Raw genomic sequence first — 22,853 nt, 5'->3', positions numbered from 1 at the left:
TTTTTAGCCCTTCAGAGCATCTGTTCACGGAGCTGTTAAAATCACATTTAGATTTTCTACCATGTGTAATGCTAAACAGAGATCCTCTATTTTGAACTTAATACCCAAGAGTGTTTTTGAGAAAAAATAACAAGGATGGCCCACCAAGATTTATTGTCAGGTGTAAAAGCAAAGTATAGACCAGTGTGAGTTTTGTGCTAAAGTTATTTTTTAAAAGGCGGAGGAGCTAAAGAAAAAAAATATGTATTATATATGTTTAAAATCTCTCTTAAAGGATAGTCAAGAAACCAGAAACACTGAAAGTGGTGACAAATTCTCACTGGGAGCATAAGACACAGGGCACCTGGGCAATGGGTAGGAGAGAAGAGGGTTTCTCATAGTCTTTTTTATCCTCTAAAATTTTGAAATATGTGATTATATTATTTACTGGAAATAAAAACAACCACTTAAAATAAATTCAAATACCAGAGGGATGCTCTGAGAAGATGGGAGCTCTGCAGCTGGTGGCACCTTTGGCTCACTCTCATCTTTCTTCCTGAAGCTCCCTCAACAGTGCTCAATGTCCTCTGCTGTCCCAGCTCTGGGGTACTTTGCCCCTGACCAAGGCCCCCAGATCACCCTCCTCACACCAGTGGACTACTGTTGTTGCCTCCTCTCATCCCTCCTGGCCCCACTGTAATCTGAGTTTCACTCCCACACTTTCCTGGACCTCACACACACTGGACCTTCTTTAAACTTACTCCTTCATCTTCTGCTTCACAGAACTGAAGTTTTCTTTACCACTTTCCTTCTTCATCCTACCCCCTAGGTGCTCATATCTTCCAAAGTTCAAACCTTATCTCTCTTTCCTTTTTTTTCCTCCATATTCCCAGAGTAAGGGGTCCCTCATTTTTAAAGCTTCCCCGACCATCTCTATGATGAAACACTCCAGCACCTTGAGCTATGGGCCAACCTCCTCTACCAGCTCCAGTTCCAAGAAGAAATGGACATCTCTTCCTGGCTGTCTCATCCTGATATGGCCTCTCCATGCCCTGAAGAACTCCCACCATTCAGCCCCTCTGACTGCCTGTCCTCTGAACAAAGAACAGAGACCCCACGATCCTATCAGGCACCCAGCCTGAAATGTTTGTGATTCCTGCCATAGACAAACATCTCTGAGTTCAAAGAGTGGATTGTGGCTAAGGATCTGTCTGCACCTTTCCTTTCCAGCCAGCCTCTGAATCATCATAGCAAGTCTTCCCTGAAAATTCTGCCATATGATTTCCTTCCTCTATGTTTTCACTGACCACCCAACCTCTGTATTGCATCACAAGGTTACTCAACAGCCTCTGAATCATCTTGTTGTTTAGTTGACTGACATTCAGTGAATATAATGATAAAACTAAGATGAATCAGGCATGCAGACAGGTATATCTGAAATCAGAGAATAGAAAGAAACAAAAGAAAAGATAAAGAGTGATGGTAATTCATGAGAGGTATCCCTCCTAGAGAGTGGGCTCCAAGAAAACTTTTCAAGCAGCAGAAATGACAACTGGATGGACAGGATTAGCTGAATCTAGACATGAATAAAGTTATTCATAGAGTCACATCAGGACTTAATCTCCATCCTGCCTCTTAATACCCTGTTCCTGTTTCTTAGACCAATTTACATGATGCTCATTCTTCTCAACCACAAAACACAGGTAATAATATATCTTGCTCAAAGGCTTTTTGTGGGCTGGGGTAGTGGCTCAGTGGTAGAGCGTTTGCCTAGTATGCGTGAGGTCCTGGGTTTGATCCTCAGCACCACATAAAAATAAAATAAAGGTATTGTGTCTACAACTAAAACAAAACAAAACAAAAACAAAAACAAAAAATACTATAAAAGGCTTTTTGTTAGGATTAAATGAATGTGTAATATTGTATCTTGGAATACACTGAAGAGTGCGAAAATAACAGAGGATGAGATGTAAACTGTCACAAAATACAGTGATAAATTAAAGGTATATCACACAATGGTTACCACAGGTTAGAAACAAGGGGGAGTTGGACTACAAAGGGAAACTCTGGAGTGAGCTTCTGCACCCTGTGGTAAGGTCACACAAATTTATGCATGGATTTTAACTGATGGACCAGGGCAACTCCCGCAAGAAGATCAATTTTACCAAATGTAAATTTAAGAAATATTTAAACAAAAATGAAAACATATTTTCATGAATATACACAAACACAAAGCTGTCTTTGGCAGGGTGAGAATGGGGATGGGAAAAAAGGAAAAAATGCAATGAGGCCCTCAGACTGATTAATAAAGACCATGTATTGTGCACTGGGGAGGAGGACTGTCCTTTGTACCTGGAGAAGAGAGAGAAACCCACAGGAGGGTAAGTAAGTGAGGAAGTGAAGAAGAGGCAGAAAGTAAGACAAGAAAGAGTTTTGAAAGATATTTTCAATAAGTCCCATGATTCCAAGGATCATAGCTGTGATTTTTTTTTTTTTTTTTTAAGCATTATAGCCATCAAGTCAAACTGGAGTCTGGCAGTGTGGTGTGACATAAATTTGGGGACTGACTTAATTAAGGAAAGGATTTACAGCATTTGGAAACTGACTGTTGGAGTGCAGTCTCCAAAGGGACCCCACAAGGAGAAGCAGATTTGGGACAGAAGAAAAGCAGCAAGCCCAGCTTGGGCTAAAATGAGTTTGGGGTCCCTGTGGAACTTATAAATGATGAGTAACTGGTTGCTGGCTGTATGGATCTGTAGTAGAGGCAAAAGACCTGCTTGAACAGATCCACTGGGACTTTTCTAAACATTTCCTGAAAAGGAAAGCTATGGGAACTGTTTAGCACCCCCAACCCTCGGGGCTGGGTAGGGTGAGAAGTACCCTGGGAAACATAGACTCTTAAAGAGTAGGAAGAAGAGGAACCTATGAAAGAGTCTAAGAAGAAGTAACCAGAGAAATAGGCAGAAACTCTGGAGTGTCAAGGGGACATCTGAAGGAAGAATATGGTCAATAGTTGTACAAGTTAGCTTTTGGGCACTATAACAAATACTTAAGATAACCATCTTCTAAAGAGAAAATATGTATTTGGCTCATGGTTTTGGGGGTTCCAGTCTATGGCCAATTGGCCTGATTGCTCTGGGCCTGTGGCAAGGCAGCACATCACAGCAAGAGTAAGTAGTGGGACAAAACCACTCACCTTATGGTCAGAAAGCAAAACAGAGAAAGAAAGAGACTCACATCTCACTATCTTCTCCAAGGGCATCCCCCCAGTGACCTGAAGACCTCCTACTAAACCCCACCTTGTAAAGATCTACCACCTACCAACAGGGCTTTGCTGGGGGACTGAGCTTTCAACACACGGACCTTTGGAGGACATCTAAGATCCAAAATATAGCACTAGTGTCAAATGCTCCAGAAAAATTTCCACCAAATTTGATGATATAGACCCCATTGGCAACCTTACCCACAGAGATGGAGCTCTGAGAACAAAGTCAGACCATGGAAGAATTGGATATAAAAGGGAAGCAAGAAGCTCCTCTTTAGTTAGAGAAGGACCCAAATCTAGGAGTGTTTTCTAAAGTTTTAAGAGGTTTAAAAAGCCATTAAAGAAAAGGTTGAAATTATAGGACAGAAGAGATGATTAATAGAACCATTACTAGACCAGAGTATATGAGCAAGGTGTGTAACTCAGAGTTTTTACTGTTTCTTCAGAACTTAAAAGACTCTGATAATTATAGTCCCATGGTGAACCATAGGGGCCTTTAGATAAGGTCAGAGGCACAAGAACGGTATGAGGCCTGATGCTGGCAAGTCAGCCCCAGTCAGGGAAGGGCTAGTTGGGATAAGGTAGTAGTAGACTTACTTTTGACTATTTACATATTATAGCTTTTGAGTTCTGTACTAGATGCAGGTATTTAAATTATTGTAAAAGTAAATGTTTATACAACCTAAAGAGATCATCAGTAACCCTGACAAGCCTAATTCAGTATAATGGTAGGAAAAGAAGCCAAACTACAACAAAATGAGATTGACTGAAGGATGAGAAAATGCAGACATTACCTACAGTGATCTCTTTTAAGAAGCCTGCCTCAAAGGGGAGAAAAGCAAAGTGACAGCTATTTTGCTCTGAAGACAGCAGAAATCAAAGCATTTTAAAATACTGATGAGAAACAGCAGATAGAGGAGAGGTGAACGATGTAGCAGATAAAGGAAATAATTAAGGAGGCAGTGTAGGGTTTGCAATTTGAGTATGGAGAAGAGTATGCCTTTGTCAGAAATGTCTTAGATGCTAATGGATCCTACTCAACATTCACTCGCCCTTCTTCTTATAACTCTTGGCCTAGAGGTAGAAGGTGAGGGGGCTCCAGGATGGGCCTGTCCAGTCTAAGCCAATCAGCAAAATCTCTGGGCCTCAGATACAGTGATTGTTTCCAGAATGGACATGTGGACTGATGCTGCCCAACAAGACCTAAGGAGGCATTTGGTGGGGCTAAAGAAAAAGTGGTTTTCGTTTTTCTGAAAGACCTGCTGGAAGCCACTTCTTTCTTCTGCTGAAAGGAAATGTGAAAGTGTGTGACCCAATTGCAGCTGGCAGCCATCCCATAACCACAAGGGGAAATTCCCCTAGGATAAAGACAACACTTGGAGGGAAAGCAGGGAGATGAAAAAATCCTGTATCCTTGATACTAAGCCACAGGATCAATGGTCCCTATAGCCTGCCCTTCATCTGAACTTCTAGGAAAAAAGCTACATTGGGTTGGAGTGTCCAGTATTTACAGCCTCTCCCACTGGTAAAAATCTTTTCCACTGTGACTAAAGAACAAGACACTTGAAGAGGCAAGAACCAAGAGAGAAGATGTCACATGGAACGTTTACATTTTTGTCTGCAAAAAAGTGATCTACATGTTAAGAATGGGAGGGAACTGTGAGGAGTACAGAGGCTTAGTGGGCAAGATGAACACCAGACCACATTGTCTAGAGTAATGGGAAAGAGAGCTGCCTGGGATGATGTAACAATTCCGAGTTCCTAGACAAGAATTCTGAGACATTTGCCAGCTGCAAATAGCAAATGGCTATGCCAGTCTCCCAAGACTGCCACTCCTCAGAGACAGTCTCTGGGCTTGCCAAGGTAAATGAACAGGACGGGGCGGGGGGAAGAGTTGGGGGCATCAGCAAAATAGTGGGAACGAACACCAGGCTAGACTAGGGAGGGAGTGAAAGCAGGAAGGGACAGATGAGTCAAACAGAGAAAACAGAGGGGTAAAGATGCCAGACACCTCTTTGGATCAAAGAACAGGAAATGAGAGCACCAAGAAAACAATGCAAATACAGGTCCTAGTAAACAAAGTCAAGAGTCCCTAGACTAACACAAAGCAGGACTGTGAGTGCAGCACCTCCCACCCCACTGCCATCCCAGCTCCTGAGTACTATTCCAGAATTAGATGTAGTGGAAAATTCAACTCTAGCTGTAGGTGGACGGACATGGCTAAGAACTCCAGAGGGGCCTAATTCTTCCTACATCACCCAGAACCATGAGCACGTCAGTAGGCTGGCGGAGAAATGTTTTCAAGTTTGTGTTGAAGTTTCTGTAAGCTCTGTGGGGAGAAAGGATACCCTGCAGAGGAAAAATAAGGAACAGTGCAATAAAAATCATGGTCTTGGTAAAGGACTCACCTCTGCATTCATCTTGGTCTCTTCCTTCAGTGGCTGTGAAAACAAAAGCAGAGGTTCAGGACCCTAGTGGTACTACTCCAAACTCCACACAAGCACTCCCCTATGTTACCCCACTTCCTCCTCCACTACTTCCTGTCCCATCAGTCCCATCTTCCCCACCTTGTGCCCACCCACAGGGTATTCAGGTCAATGTCTTCTATTTGGAGCTAGTGGCGGCCAACTTCCCTGGGATGTCCCACCAGCAATGTTTCTTACAGAAGGGCATTTCCAAACACCACGGTCCATCTCCTATACTGGAAGAACAGCTGGAAAAAAAAGTGCTTCCATAAAAGTGATGCATTTCCCAAAGTTGGTGCTTGGAGAAGACAGCTTTTTATTTGGCTTTCTTTTATAGATACAAACAAGGTAATAAAGTATTTCTTTTTTCCTGTCCTAGTGAGTTTCCATAGGACTTAAATATATTATGCTAAAAAGAACAGTTTGGCAGACTACTCTGGACCCTTAGCATTAAGAAGGAACAAGGGAAGGCTGCGGTTGTAGCTCAGAGGAGGAGCACTTGCCTAGCATGTGTGAGGCACTAGGTTAGATTCTCAGCATCACATATAAATTAATTAATTAATTAATTAATATCCATCAACACCTAAAAAATATGACATGGCATAACAGTGGTAGTAGCAAATTTCAGTGTATTCCTGGGACTGTTTATTGCAAATGTATATTTCTGGGCTCCACCCCAGGTCTGGCCCAGAAGGCCTGGAGTGGAGGGAGGCTAACAATCTGCATTTTCATCAGGCATCCAGGAGACCATACAGAGAAAGTCAGGAGTCACCCTTGAAAAAATAGTAGAATTTTAAGTATAACAGAGACAGATAAAATTAACTTTTCATTCATTTTTTTGGAGCTGCTAGGATTGCTACTTCATTTTAACTAAGACTCAGCAGGAAAGGGCAGGGCAAGTGGATAACTAGAGGTGATGGAGGAAGAACTAAAAATACCTCTCTGGCCCTTCCAGTAGGCCAATGGGGAGAAAAGAGGCTTCTGTTGCCTGTGAAAGGGAGGCTGAGGTCGCTCCATCCTTGACCTGGCGTTGCATGTGATTTTGTTTTGTTTTGGTTTGGTGAAGCACAGGGATGATAATAATCATAAATAACAGTGAAATGATAACACCCATAAAACCACCACCAATACCTTGATAGAGCTAGGGATGCAACTCAGTGGTGAAGCACTTGCCTACCTAGTCCTGGGCTCTGGGTTTGATCCCTAGCACTGCAAGAAAAGAAAAACAGAACAAAACAACCTTGATTCGCACAACCAACCCTAAGACCACCTGGGGAAGACCACCTGGGGAAGACAATGTGGTGATCAGATGGGCTTTGTGTTAAGAACATTTTTCCATCCAGTCTCCCCCTCCCTTCTGTCTTCCCTCTTCTCCTTCCAGCTTTGCAAGTAGTCTCATGACATGGTCAGCACACATGCTGTCTTGTCTTTTGCAGTGTGGAACCTTTTCCTATCTCCTAACAAATATTTGAAAAGGTATCTTGCAGAAGAAAACCTTAAAAAGCAGAATGTAACAAAACCAGTTGATTTTCTTCTTAGATCCTAGGAAGTCAGAGTAAATGTGATGTCTTCTTATACATAAAATATCTCTTCCCTTTAAAAACGGGAACAAGACAGGGATGTCCTCTTTCACCACTTCTATTCAACATTGTCCTCGAAACTCTAGCCACAGCAATTAGGCAAACTAAAGAAATTAAAGGGATATGAATAGGAAAAGAGGAACTTAAGCTGTCACTATTTGCTGATGACATGATTCTACATTTAGTGGATCCAAAAACCTCCTCCGGAAAACTTCTAGACCTCATCAATGAATTCAGCAAAATAGCAGGCTATGAAATCAACACGCATAAATCTAAAGTTTTTTTATACACAAGCGACGAAACAGCTGAAAGGGAAATGAGGAAAACAACTCCATTTGCAATAGCCTCAAAAAAAATAAAATACTTGGGAATCAATCTAACCAAAGAGGTAAAAGATCTCTACAATAAAAACTTCAAAACATTGAAGAAAGAAATTGAGGAAGACCTTAGAAGATGGAAAGATCTCCCATGTTCTTGGATAGGCAGAATTAATATTGTCAAAATGGCCATACTACCAAAAGTGCTATACAGATTCAATGCAATTCCAATTAAAATCCCAATGATGTACCTTACAGAAATAGAGCAAGCAATCATGAAATTCATCTGGAAGAATAAGAAACCCAGAATAGTTAAAGCAATCCTTAGCAGGAAAAGCGAAGCAGCGGGTATCGCAATACCAGACCTTCAACTATACTACAAAGCAATAGTAACAAAAATGCCATGGTATTGGCACCAAAATAGACAGGTAGATCAGTGGTACAGAATAGAGGACATGGACACAAACCCAAATAAATACAATTTTCTCATACTAGACAAAGGGGCCAAAAATATGCAATAGAGAAAAGATAGCCTCTTCAACAGATGGTGCTGGGAAAACTGGAAATCCATATGCAACAGAATGAAATTAAACCCCTATCTCTCACCCTGCACAAAAATCAACTCACAATGGATCAGACCAGAAATCAGACCAGAGACCCTTCATCTTATAGAAGAAAAAGTAGGTCCAAATCTTCAACTTGTTGGCTTAGGATCAGACTTCCTTAACAGGACCCCATAGCACAAGAAATAAAAGCAAGAATCAACAACTGGGATAGATTCAAACTAAAAAGCTTTCTCTCAGCAAAGGAAACTATCAGCAATGTGAAGAGAGAGCCTACAGAGTGGGAGAATATCTTTGCCACTCATACTTCAGATAAAGCACTAATTTCCAGAATATATAAAGAACTCAAAAAACTCTACACCAAGAATACAAATAACCCAATCAACAAATGGGCTAAAGATATGAACAGACGCTTCACAGAAGAAGATCTACAAGCAATCAACAAACATATGAAAAAATGTTCACCATCTTTAGTAATAAGAGAAATGCAAATCAAAACTACCCTAAGATTCCATCTCACCCCAATTAGAATGGTGATTATCAAGAACACAAGCAACAATAGGTGTTGGAGAGGATGTGGGGAAAAAAGGTACACTCATACATTGCTGGTGGGGCTGCAAATTAGTGCAGCCATTCTGGAAAGCAGTGTGGAGATTCCTTAGAAAACTTGGAATGGACCCACCATTTGACCCAGCTATCCCACTCCTCGACCTATACCCAAAGGACTTAAAATCAGCATACTACAGAGATACAGCCACATCAATGTTCATAGTTGCTCATAGCCAGATTGTGGAACCAACCTAGATGTCCTTCAATTGATGAATGGATAAAGAAACTGTGGTATATATACATACAATGGAATATTACTCAGCTATAAAGAATAATAAAATTATGGCATTTGCAGGCAAATGGATGAAATTGGAGAATATCATGTGAAGTGAGATAAGCCAATCTCAAAAAACCAAAGGACAAATGATCTCGCTGATAAGCCGATGATGACACATCTGTGGGTGGGAGGGGGGCAAGAATGGAGGAAGGAGGGACTGTATAGAGGGAAAAGAGGAGTGGGAGGGATGGGGGGAAGGAAAAAATAACAGAATGAATCAAACATCATTACCCTATGTAAATGTATGATTATGCAAATGGTATGCTGTTACTCCATGTATAAACAGAAACAACATGTATCCCATTTGTTTACAATAAAAATAAATTAAAAAAAAAATCTCAGAATGATGACTAATACACCGAGAGCTGGGGGGCATGGGAGGAGCCAGCACTAAGTGAAGGGTCAATAGTCTGGACCATAAAGGCCCCTGGAGGGCATGCTGTTCGCCCTCCCAACACTCAATGCTTTACTTTAATAACTTAAAGTTCCACTGGGCCTGGTGATGCATGCCTGTAATCCCAGAGTCCTGGAAGGCTGAGGCAGGAGGATGGAAAGTTCAAGGCCAGCCTTAGCAACTTCGTGAAGCCCTAAGGACTTAGCAAGTTAGTATCTCAGAATAAAAAAAATAAAAAGGGCTGAAAATGTGGCTCAGTGATAAAGAGCTCTTGAGTTCAATAGTTCAATCCCCAGTACCAATCAGAACCAAAAAACCAAAAGAAAAACAAAAAAAGAAAAAAAAACAAGAACTCTAAGTTCCCTTGAAGCTTACATGTGAGCGAGGTGTCAGATAAGAAAATACACAAAATATGAAGCGGGTGATAACAGTTGTGTGCCTATTCATGTCAACAGCTTTGTACCTAATCCTCATAACCTTGGCAAAAAAAAAAGAAAAATTAATTCCATTTTACAAAAGAGAGGTACCTGAAGTTCATAGAAAGTAAAAGCAGCCCTAGCTGAGTTTCCAGAGGACTTTAATTCATTATTTTAAAAGAAAAACAAAACAGGGTATTCCACACCCATAGTATTCAGTGTCTCACAACCATGGTCTCACTACCAAGGCCTTGTGGTGCCGCCCTGTCATTTCGAGACTTTCTGGTTCTACAGGCAAATCCCAAATTGTCCTCAGACTTTTTCAGGACCAGTCTTACACTCACCTAGAGAGCTTTAATCTTACAGAGGGGATCTAGTGTTTGATCCTGGGGTCAGCAGGAACTACCCAAGCAACCATGGTCAAACAGGCCCTGCATCTGCAGGCTGAACAGTTGAACTTGATTCCAGCTCTATCCCAGCTCTACAGTGCTCTCTGGTTCCAAAAAAAGGAAATGTAGGTAACTTTTGAAATAGGTAGACGAATACTCGGCCTCAGTCATGATCACAGAATATAAATTATGATATCACCAAGATATTCTTTCAGACTGATGGATCAAATCATCTGTCAGAATGTATTGGTCAAAGTGCAGTGAAGAATACATTCTGTGCTGTTCTAGTGGATGGCAGGTGGGTGCCAGTTCTATGAAGGCAGTTAAATATGAAGGCAGCTATCAAAATGCCAAAAGCACTCATCATCTGACCTATCAATTCCACAGCTTCCCATTTCTATCTCCATCCCCCAAACCATACTCAGAGGAAATGACTAAATTACCCTGCATCTTCTGTCCTCCTGGAAACATTAATACTATTTGTTTCTAATGAGAACTTATAAGTACAGCTTCTCCTTACTTATGAACTTTACTGTTCTCCCACAGAATCTGGAAAAAACAAAAGGAAAAAAGATAGAGGTTTAAAGAGATGTGTATGCATGAGAAAGAATCCTTCCTAGAAATTCTACCACATTAAGGCATTGGGGTATACCACCCGTGATGAACTGCACTACTAGGGCATCCTGACTGGTGCTCAGAGAGTTCTGAGTGACTGGTGAGATCTGCCAGGGTCACATAATTACAGAAGCCAGTCAGATCTTCCCTACGTCCTTTCCTCTCCAGTCTTCAGCTCCCGCTATAATAAGATGACACTGTCAGGAGCAGCAACCCCAGACCAGGTGAGATCTGTCTCCACCTTTCAACATTGACTGTACTGGGATCTGAAATGTCCCCAAAGGCCCACGTGTTAAAAGTGTGGTCCCAGCCTGTGTTGCTACTGGGAGGTGATGGGACCTTGAGGAGGTGGGGCCCAGTGGGTAGAAGTTCGGTCAGTGGAAACGTGCCCTAGAAGGGGATACTGGGACCCTCTCCCTTCTACTCTCCCTTTGCTTCCCAGCTACCAGGAGGTGAGTAGTTTCCTCTGCCATGTGCTCCCACCAAAATATACTGCTTTGCCACAGGCCCAAAAGCAACAGACCAATCAACCATGGACTGAAACCTCTTAAACAGAGAGCCAAAATGAACTTTTCTTTTCTTTTCTTTCTTTTTTTTTTTTTTTTGGGTGCTGGGGATCAAACCCAGGGCCTTGTGCTTACGAGGCAAGCACTCTACTGACTGAGTTATCTCCCCAGCCCCTGAACTTTTCTTTTTTATAAGTTGTTTATCTCAGGTATTTTGTACAGTGGCAAAACTGACTTGAGCATAATACTCTAGACCTGCCCAACACGTATCTCTTTCCTTTCTTCCCCAGTGTCCTGCTGAGACCCATTCAAGTTTGAACAGAATCCAGGAAAAATTTTATTATATATTTTAATAGATCCTAAATCATTTAAGACCTAATCCTATAACAAGAAGATTTAGGCTTGTTTAGGTATATTTTTAATTTCAATGGTTTAATATTTAAATGGTCAAACATGAAAACACTTTAAGTTGTCTGGCTTTTAGTATGATTTTTAGAACCATTTTCCTAAAAGACATATGAATAACTTCTTTATTTTCCCTTATATTTTTAACTTTGATTTTTCAGAGTAACAGGTATGCATTTATTAGAAGGGACAGAAAGGGAGAAAAGGGGGACACACTCAAGGGAGAGAGGGGGGTCCTTTCAGAAATGAGAGGAACCTAGCTTTAAATTTTTAAAAAATGTCTTCATCATCATCATCGTTATTTTGAGACAAGGTCTCACAGTTGCCCAGGCTGGCCTCAAACTTAAGATACTCCTGCCTCAACCTCCCTAGTAATTGGGATTACAGGCCAGTTCAATTTGTGTGTGTGTGTGTGTGTGTGTTGCTGCAGGTTGAACCCAGGGCCTTATATAAGCTAGATGAGTGTTCTACTACTAGCTACATCCCCAGCCCACATTTTAATTTTTTAAATCAATCTAAATTGTATTTTGGCATTTGGCATGAGACTCTACTCTTACCCAAATACAGTGTCTCTTCCACATTGTTAACTGAATATTTCATTCTTTCTTCTAGTGACTCTATACTTAAATTTTTATTAGTAGTTATTCTTTCTTTCACTGATCTGCTGTGCTATAACCTATATTCCCAGGCCTATGATTCATATACTATTCCCATGACTATGGCTTTACAATGTGTTGGCACCTGGTCATTCAAGTTCTCTCATTAATCTTACTCAGTATTCTTATCTATTTTTGCTTGCTTAGATCTCTGGATTAATTTTACAACATCTCTGACAAGTTAAAAAAAATTCCACTGGGACTATAAGTATAAATGCACCAAAATTATAAATTAAAATAGGGTGAAATAAGCCTTCCCATCCAGAAACATGGTATTTATTAATTAAGAAAATTAATAGAAAAGGAGGAGGAGGAAGGAAGGGAGAGGAAGAGGAAAAGGAGAAAGAGAAAGGGGAAGGACAGGAGTCGGGGGAGAAGGGGAAGAGGGGAGTTAGGGGCAAAGTGGGGGAAGGAAGAGAAGGGGAAGAATCATCTTGAGTTAGTTCCTGAATTATATAATGACACATGACAGTTGAGGCTACAGTAGTTCACTTGAAAGTTAAAAGAAAAGCAATTTAAAGCAAGATTTTCCCCCTGCCCCACATCCTGCCACCTTCCTCATCATTTCTGCTAAACAGCCTTGGAGTTTGAGCCTTCATTTGTTCTGACCTCAAAACACAATACACGCAGATAGAGAAAGTCAAGCTCTCTTTCTGGGGGATGAAGAGCCTGTATGTGACTCATGAGACCAGAATTCTAGGCCTGGTTTAGGCACCCACCAACTGTGCAATCAAGGCTTGGGCATGTGGTCTCCTACTGGAGACCTGTACCTAGAAAAAGGAGGGGACAGAGGAACTTAGATGAACTTACATGACTCTACACTCTCTTTCAGTGCTGACATACTATTTTGTTGTTGTTTTCTTTTGGCTTAATTTTCTTGGGTGTTTAGCTTGGTTAAGTGAACAGTTTCTGTCTCTCTCTGGTTCCAAGAGACAGACAGACACAAGTATACTAGGTTAAGCTCAGAATATCAGAGCTATGAAATTGCTGCCGTCCAGGCTCCAAGTGGAAAAGTGCCTGGACCTTGTCCTTGGCTTTACCCGCCATCACCCAAACAAAAGCCACCTCTTCCCCAGCCCTCCTTAACAGACCCTCCCTTCTGCTCCAGGATCTCCTATTCTTCCTCATCACCATTTCAATAGCTTTTACCTTTTAGCAAAGGTGATCCTGATATAATTGGAGGGAAATGATATAACATGGCAAATTGCTCTTACTAAGGAATAAATGTCTAGTGTACTTAAACTTGGAAGGTATGTCCACATTTTAAAAGAGTTGCATATTAACTCCAGTGATGTAGAACAAGGTACAACTCAGTTTCAAAATTAGGCTGAGATCAGGATATTCCAGGGTCCCAAGGCTACTTCTTTCTGGCCCAGTACATAGGAAAGCATTAACTGAGCACACCCAGCACAATTCACAAGTGGGGTTAAAGGAATGAAAATTTTCCACACTTCTAACTTCTGTTTCTAACATTTTAAAAGTCTAATAATTATGGCTTTAAAGATCCCTAGAGAAAATAATGTTTTCTCTCTTTAGCAAATCAACAAGCAAGATTTCACAATATATTATTTGTGTCTTTGATATTAATTATAAAAATCATTTTATTTGGTATTCTTTCACTGTTTTGTTTCCTAGGCAGTTTGGTTAAGGGGTGGCAAATTCTCAGGTTTCAGGTGAGAAACTTTAAGGTCCTTTTGAACTCTGAGGTTTTCTTAAACAGTTTTTGAGACAGAAAAAGGGAAAGAATTAAGCTATATGAAAAAAAAACATTTATGTACAAGTAAGTACGAGGTAAATGAAATAGCCAACTATTTACTCAGGTTCCAGCAAATATTTACTTTAATGCCCCAAACAGCACAAGTTGAAATAGTAATGATTAAAAACAATAAACAAAAACCAAACCAAAACAAACAACTTATATCCTACAGTACCAACCTCTGCCCCCCGCCAAAAAAATTACCAAACAAACCAGAATGACCTCGCATTCCTTCATGAAACAGAGCCAGAGGCCATAAGCAGCACTAGACTATATGTGTACTTGCTTAAGAAGTGGAGCCAGAGAAGACTCAGAGGATCAAAAGGGAGGGAAGGGGAGAAAGGAGGAAGTACTGGGGAATGAAATCTACCAGATTATGCTATGTCCATGTAAGACATGTATGTCCATGCTATGTCCACAGCACAAAGAATCCTGCCTACATACATATAATTATAATGCAGTCATTGAAATAATAATAATAACAACAATAATAATAAAAGAGAAATCAGTAAAGAAGACCAAGTGATTAAGGGGAGGGAGAAATGGAGGGAAATAGAGGAGGGGGAATGACACTGATCAAATCATGTTGTATTCATGTACAGACTTGGCATAAGGAATCCCACCATTATGTATAATTATAATACACCAATTTAAAAAGAGAGAGAGAAGTGGAATCTGAGAACCTTCATTCTGAAGAGGCACAAAGTTCCCGAGGTATTTAGGCTAGATGATGGTTCTGCCAGCCCCTGTCCTGTCCCGTGTTCTCCCATCCTTCACTCTTCAGTTTCCACTTGGGTTTAACCAATGGAGAATCAGAGGGTGGGCAACAGAAAGAGAAAAACTAGGGTACTTGCACCCCACCTGCCTGGTCCCACAGGGGGCTGCTCTGGCAGTGGCTGCATTCTGTCATGGCCACTGAAGACCTGGAAAAGGCAGCTCCTCCTCCAGTGCCCCAGCTGCCTCCACCCCACCCCAGCTCTGGTACCACATTCCTGTCTCTTCAGACAAGAGTAAGGAACACGGCCCACTGAGGGTGGTCTACCCTCTTCCCTGGGTACCTCACTACCATGTGTTGGTTCCCATAATCCTGCCCATTCTTTTATAAAAGAGTTCTCTCAAAAATTCCTTTCATTTTGTGCTTTTTCCTGTTAGGATCCTAATTGTTACACTTGCCCACCAAACTCTCACAGCAAATTAACAGTATATCTAGGACAAATTAGCTTTCTTAATTTATGATTGTCTTTCAATTTCAGACTGTCTCCCACACACAAATGGGAATTTGAAACTCTCTGGAGCATGTCAACAATAATTTAGTGCTTTCCATTGACTCAGTGGTTCTCACTGACATTTCTGATTGTCATGCTAGGGGTGGGGGGTGTAATGTGCTAGTGGCATCTAGTGGTTAGAAGTCAAGGATGCCACTAAACATTCTAGAATGCACAGGGCACTCCCCTCCCCAAATACACCCCCCCCCTCCCCGCAACAAAGAGTATCCAGCTCCAAAGGTCAATAATGTCAAGGCTGGGTGACTCATCATGCAAAACTGACTAGTTTTAACAGTCCTCTTCTTTCCTCTGGAAAGACCCTCTCAAGCACTTATGGTCATTGTCCCAAAGCCAGGCCACTGACATATGATGAAGTACCAGGGAAAGGGCGACCTTCCAGGTAATGCCACGTGCTTGCCTGAGAGTTCAAGGTGAGTGACCCTCACCTTCCAAATGAATGTCTCTTTCATGGAGGCAACTGGGTATTTCAAGACCTATCAAGGAAAATATAAACTGGAAATGCATACATGAAAATATTAGTAGTAATTATGTCTTTGAGTAGTAAAATTTTTATGATTTAGTTTCTTAATGCTTACCTATATACTTTAAAATTTTCTATAAAGTTTAGTATAATTACTCAAAATTCTGAAAAGAGAAAGGATGCCATACTCACTGACTTTATCTTTCTTTTTTTTTTTTTCCCCAATCTACCCCCTACCAGGACCCCTCAGACCCCCAGGTGTCAAAGGTCCTGGGGGGGCACCTTGTCCTCAAAGAGTGGTCAGAGCCCAGTGCTGGACATCACAGGGGCTGACTTCATCTTTCTTGGCCCCAATTCCTTCATTGAAGAGAGTTTTGCAAGACAATATGTCAAAGTACCCTGACAATAAAGTCCACAGAAAATTATCTTTACAGCTAAGTGTCAGGATATGCTCTGCTTCCTTTCAAGGTCATTCATATTTGGGGAATGAATGAATGAATGAATGGATGGATGAAATTGCTAAGCATATTCTACTTCTAAATGACAAGAACCATATAACATACTAAGTTTACCTTTCCAGAGACAAATTTGAGATGCAACTACAAAAAACAATTTAGACCTGCACTGTTCAGTATGGTAGCCACTACACAGACATAGGTGTCTATTTAAATGTAAATTAATTAAATGTACATTTCTGTCATCATGGAAAGTGCTATTGGATAGCACTGGCACACTGCTCTTTTTTCCCCTTATACTCATTTCCTGTGTTTACATTTTTTTCTCTGCTTCCAATATCTGTTTATATTTATATTTATCTGTTAATATTATATATGACTTTGTTGTAAACTGCCTTAATTCATTTGTGGAATAATTCAGAGTATTAATACTTTTCAAATATCTGTGTATATGTAACTCCATTGCTGGGAGCTCACCCTCAGTTTTTTACCATAAGGCAGAGCCAGTAAGTAACTAAATTTGAAGACATTTTCAGTTGTCACAGAAGCAACTTTCAGGACTTTTTTTTTGTGCGTGTGTGTGTGGTTTTGTTTCCATTTTTCTCATAAATGAAAAAGTATGCATTGTGCATTAATGAAAAGTTTTTCAAACAGATACTGTTTGAAGGAACAATAAGACATTTTATTTGCAGGAAAATGTCTTTTTCAAATTCCAGAATATGTGTCTAAAAATGAGCTTTTTTTAGAATCCTAAATGTACTACTATGGTACACACAAATGGTTCAACTTATTACTAGTGATCTATATGATCATGTAAACAGACTCCTGGATATGCCAATGAGAATCAAGAATGGAAGTGCTGCCATAGTTCCTGCACAAGTACCCTATTCAGCCCCCAGTTCTGGTACAGTGCTGCCTCTAGACAGAAGACCATTGCGATTAGAGTATTTTATCAGATTTTACCCTTATTTAAAAAAATTAGGAATGATAAGAAGTATAGATAAAAACTAAATACAATTACAACAAAGTGGTTAATACACATGACCCAGCTGGTCAAGGTGGCACACACCTGTAATCCTAGCTATTTGGGAGACTGAAGTAGGAGGATGGAGAAAGTTCAAGGCCAGCCTGGGCAACTTAGTGAGACCTTGTCTCAGAGAGAAAGAGAAAGAGAGGGGTGGGAGGAGGGAAAGAGGTGGCCCAGTGTGTCAAATCTTTGACTTTTAATCAAATGCTAACTGCAAGGGAGTAAAAAGAGTATTAGAAAGAAAAGAAAGAAAGAATATGTATGAAAAACAAGAAAGATATTAATAATTACTCCTAAAAGTTCAAGTGCAGTTGGAGAACCTTTCATGCAATAAAATTATCACTTATAGTACTTTGTCTACCATTTGACTTCAGTGTTTTTTCTGTAATGAATAATGTAAGGAAAGGACGTATATATTTACCAATGCAAAAATGAGTAATATATCAATATCCTGTATCTTAGTAATTTCAAAAAATTCTTGGAAATAATACTAAGAAATTACAGTAATTATGGGGAGGGGGTACCTTCAGCACAGTATTGCTTGCTTGGTAGATAATGATGAGCTAACATTTGTTGAATCTTTACCATGATGAAAACCCTGCTGTAAGCTACTTTGGTTTACTAAGTCATTTACTTTGCATAACCATCCGACCAAGCAGTATGAGTATACATACTATTCCTGAAAAGGAAACTGAGGCACCGAGATGTTAGCTTCATATACCCAAGATCTCAGAGTAGTATATGATGAAAAACTCATGACATATATGACATAATGTAAAGTGAAAAAAATATCAGGATCCAAAACAGTATATAAAGGATGCCTCAAAATTTTTTTAAAGTAGGATATGAACTCTTCAGCAGTATTCCAGAGCACTTCATGTCTAGAAGGTATTCTACAGAACATTAATTCATTTATCCCTCACAACAATGCCTACGAAAAACACTTCACACTTTTCAAAGAGGAAAGTGTGGCTAGGAGAGGCTAAGACGCTTTCCGGGAACGGCCACCCCCCGGGCATTTCAAGGTCAGGGGCAGAGTTCCAAGTCCCCACGCTGGATGTCCCCAGTAGAACCTCTCGCTCAACCCAGCCGTCTAGACCACGCGGAACACATACACTGCACCGGACCCCGTACGGTCTACCTAAAAATCGAAACCATAACATTTAAAAATGAAATACAGATTTTTTTTTTTTATTTTTAAAGCGTCTTGTTTATCTGAGAAAGCCCCTCTAAGGCCCGTGGAGACTCGTGTCCTCCAGCCGGGATCGGGCCCTGGGCAGGGCAGGGCCGGACTAGGTAGGCGGCGCCACTGCGTCCTGGGCTCCGGCAGCCGCGGGCCCAGGTCGGGGATTGGCGCTGGGCCTCCTTCTGGCCTTTAAAGCTTCTGCCCTAACGCTTTATGCAAGTCGCGTCGTTCCGTGTTCCCGGTTCCCCGACACGCACCCTGGCTCCTCGACCCGTGCCCGCCTGCGGTCCTCCCGTGCGCACCTTACCTTAGGCCAGTGGGTACCGAGGTCGAGCAGGAGCTCTCCGCGCAGCCTCCAGGCACCGCCGCTGCAGCCGGGTCTGCGGACCCGGGGGTTGCCCTGCTCCGATTGGCTGCCCGGCCGTGGGGCTGGCGCGCCTGGGAGGGGGGAAAGGGAGGGGACTCTGCCCCGCCCGCGCATTCGTCTGGCTGTGCGGGCTCAGCGGCCCAGCTAGCTGTTGAGGTGCCCTGACCTGCTCACTACACCAACTTTGGCTGTCGGTTGGGCGACGGGAGATCAGGGTCGCCTGACCGCTAACAGCGTGTCTTACCCTAGCGTGGAGGGCTTCGCAGCCTTCTTGTCAATTCCACTTCCACCACGTGGAGCCGGCCGGGACATTTTTGGGTTAGTGACCCAGGCTCAACTGAACAGGCTTATTTTTGTCCTTTATGTAAAAGTGAGAAGTGTAGATTCGTGGAGGGTAGCGATTCCCTGCCTGCGGGTGGCTAGGAAATGGACACTTTCCTAGGGAATGGCCCAAGAACAGGGTCTTGGAGGGGCAGAAGCAGGGAGCAAATGGGCAGTTGTGGGGTCTAGCTTACTAGTAGAACCAGAATCAAAGACAGGCACTTAGTGTAGATAGTTAATCCAGTCGGATCAAGAAAACAGAAGTTGATTTGGGAAGTTGGAGACCGCCCCTGGAAGACTGAAGTGTTATTGCCCCCAGAGCCCTGTCTATACTGCCCCTCTCAAAAGGTTGTTAATGAAGCAACTCCTGAGCAGACAGGGAGATGTTAATTAATGCACCCTGAGCCCCCTTCTTGCCAGGATCACTCCACCTTGGCTCCTCCAGCCCACCTGTTTCTCACCTTTTGACCATCCCACCGGCATCTCCCAGTCACATATGCAGGATGGGAGAAAATAAACAAGATAAGGGGGAAACGCAGGGGAATAAAGGAAACTTTAGATGTATAAAAGGTATGGGACTTCCTCATCCCACTTCTTCAGCCTTTTCCCTCCCGGGAGAAGCCTGTTTTACTATTCTTTAAATAAAGCTTCTTACTTTCTACTCTACATTTGCCTGGGCATGCTTCTCTGGTGTTACACTTCAACATTCGAAGAAACCTCAGGTATCACAAGGACTCGGGGAGACCAGGGGAAAACCAAGGAGAGGGAGATTAGGATGAAGGAATGAGGTCTCTGATCTCAAAGGTGGGAGTCTGACTGGTAAAGTTGACTGGCATTTCCCCCAACAAAAAGCTCTCCTTTATTCTGTTAAACCCCAGGTGAGGCTTTGTTGGTTGCGTCTTGTATCTTGGCTTTTATCCCCAGATTGGACCTGTCTCCTGAACCCCTCTCTACTCCTTTGCTCACCTGCGTCCTTGAGAATATGTCTCAATCTTACCATGTCCAAATCTGTCCCCCTAATCTTACTTTTCTCCTTTTCTTCACCATCTCAATAAAATTCTGTCCTTCCAGTGGTTAAGTCCCAAACCTTTCAGTTATCCTTGACTTATGGTTGCCCTCCAGGGCCAGGAAATTGTCTTCACTTGACTTTCCTCACATACCCATAGTCTGACCACTTCTTACTTGTGCTTCCATCATCTCCCACCTGGGTCATTACAGCAGTGTCCTCCATGGTTTCCCTACTGTCTCATCTACATGCAGCAGCCAGAGTGACCTTAAAAAACATCAAATCAGATCAAATCTATTCTCTGCTCAAAACCTTCCTGGTAGTTTCCCACTTAGAGTAAAAGCTGAAACCCTCCATTACCCTTGCAACCTTACCTACTGCTACCTTTCCCTTGACTCACTTTGCTCCAGTCACTTTGGCCTCCTTGCTATTCCTTAAACAAGACAGCAGGCTTCTGCTGAATGGCCTTTACATTGGCTCATCCTTCTCTAGAATGCATACTTAATTCCCACTCTTCATCTTTGCCCAAATGCTGTACCTCACTGACAACTACCCTAATCACCCCTTTCAAAATTGTCACTTGTCCTGCTCCCAACTTCCTCAGTTTGCATTATTTCTTTATAGCACTTGTCGTCTTCTAACACACCGTTATTTATTTAGCTTACTGATTATGATCTGTCTGTTCTATCTACCCTCCCATGCTCTGGCTTCTTGGGCCATGATATGTCCTTTCTCAGAAAAATAGCTGACACCAGAGACATGTCATCATTTCACTGGCAAGACCTAGGCCATAAGCCAAATTTGGGGATCTGAATGTACCATCATTTTTAAATAAACCACAAGGGGAAGGAGTGATTGCACAAAATGAAATACTGAATTCTGTTACTAGAAGGAATACTGGTCAGGCAAAAAACGAAACGAAACGAAAAACAAAAAAAAAGGTGATCACTTGCTGAGTCAGACTGACCCAAAGGAGCTTTCTGAAAGCGTGTGAGAGAGAATCTACACATCCTTGAAGGCAGAGTTAAGGATGTGACCTCCCAAACCCCAAATTTCTTGTAATGTTGTGTTGAATGTATTAACACATTTTATGTTCAGTCTCAATTCCTTTTTTGAATAGAAACTTCCCATTGTACCTAGTATAACCCTCTCCAACCCAGTAGGACAGAGGAATAGTGACAGGCTGTCTTAGTCCACAATAGCAGAAAATACTCAAACAGGAAATATACTAGGGCTCCAGATCCATTTTTCTGTCATTCTCTTTGCTCTTTTCCCCCTTTGTGAAACAGGATATTATTGCCTCCTTTTATTGATCCATATATTATTTTTCCTTGGCAAAACATACTGACCAATGATAAATATTCACCACTTTTATATGGCACCCCTGCTTTTCCCCACCATCTGGGCAATAAAGAGTCAGTGTAGTGGTTGAATTCTGTCCCTGAGAGAGAGATGTTGCAATCCTAACCTTTAGTTCTTTAGAATGTGACCTTCTTTGGAGATAAAATCTTTACAGAGGTAATCAAGTTAAAATGAGTTTATTAGAGTGGGCTCTAATCCAGTATGACTGGTGTTCTTAATGGAAAGGGGAAATTTGCACACAAACATAGAAGATGGTCAGGTGAAGATAGAGAACTGGAGTGGTACATCTACCAGACAAGGAATGCCAAAGATTGTCAGGCAAACTACCTGAAGTTAAGAGGAGGCATGGAATGAGACATCCCTTACAGGTTTAATAGATAGCATGACCCCACTGACACCTTGATTTCATATTTAAAAAAAAAAAAAAAATTTTTTTTTTTAGTTGTTGATGAATCTTCATTTTATTTATTTATTTATTTGTGGTGTTGAGAATTGAACCCCTTGCCTCATACATGCTAGCAAGTGCTCTACCACTGAGCCACAACCCCAGCCTGTTGGTTTCAGACTTTTAGATTCCAAAACTATGAGACAATGAATTTATGTCATTCTAAGTTACTAGTTTCTGACAATTTGCTATGGCAGTCCTACAAAGCTAATATAGTCTTAAGTATGCCAATGTTAGTTATACCTTTTAATGTAATTATGTAATTTAAGTAAATGTATAAACCTATGAATTAATGCAACAATAAGTTGTTTCTAAGAAAAATTAAGTCAAATGTTTTGGAAAGACTTGATAGAAGTGGGTCACTGAAAAAATTATCTTTTGGACTGGATGTGGGCAAGCAATTGTAACCTGCTGGAAGAAAAAAATGTAGTGTTTTGCATTCAAATTTTCAGAAAGTAAAATATCTTAAAGTTCTTAAAGAAATAAAAACTACAAATCTTTGATGATCCTTGGTGTGGTTCCTGCAAGGAAGATGATATACATTCTCAAATTCATCCATTGATGAACACCTATGTTGATTCTACATCTTGACTATTGTGAATAGTATTACAATAAATTTGTAAGTACAAATGTCTCATCAGGATGCTGCTTTAATTTTCTTTGTATGTATACCCACTAGTGGGATTGCTGGGTTGTATGGTGATTCTATTTTTAGTTTTCTGAGAAATAATCATACTGTTTTTTAT

The 22,853-nt window shown here is 41.3% G+C and overlaps 1 protein-coding gene and 1 non-coding gene across 2 annotated transcripts in view; both read right to left on the bottom strand.

Moving 5' to 3' along the window:
- Blvra (biliverdin reductase A) overlaps window positions 1-19,102 on the bottom strand; it is a 39,639-nt gene extending 20,537 nt beyond the window's left edge. Inside the window, exons 1-2 of the mRNA XM_047560973.1 lie at window positions 18,914-19,102; window positions 5,653-5,685 (exon numbers count right to left, since the gene is read on the bottom strand). Of these exons, the coding sequence (XP_047416929.1) occupies window positions 5,653-5,685; window positions 18,914-19,087 (207 nt within the window). The 5' untranslated portion in view covers window positions 19,088-19,102. The remainder of the gene's footprint in view (window positions 1-5,652; window positions 5,686-18,913) is intronic.
- Window positions 16,178-16,270, bottom strand: LOC124992036 (small nucleolar RNA SNORD88). The gene has a single exon (XR_007110041.1). It is a non-coding gene; the product is annotated as a small nucleolar RNA SNORD88 (small nucleolar RNA).
- Window positions 19,103-22,853: the final 3,751 nt, after the last annotated feature.

The sequence above is a fragment of the Sciurus carolinensis genome, chromosome 8 (assembly GCF_902686445.1).
Source record: "Sciurus carolinensis chromosome 8, mSciCar1.2, whole genome shotgun sequence".
Taxonomy (NCBI): Eukaryota; Metazoa; Chordata; class Mammalia; order Rodentia; family Sciuridae; genus Sciurus; species Sciurus carolinensis.
This window is presented reverse-complemented; position numbering and strand designations above follow the sequence as displayed.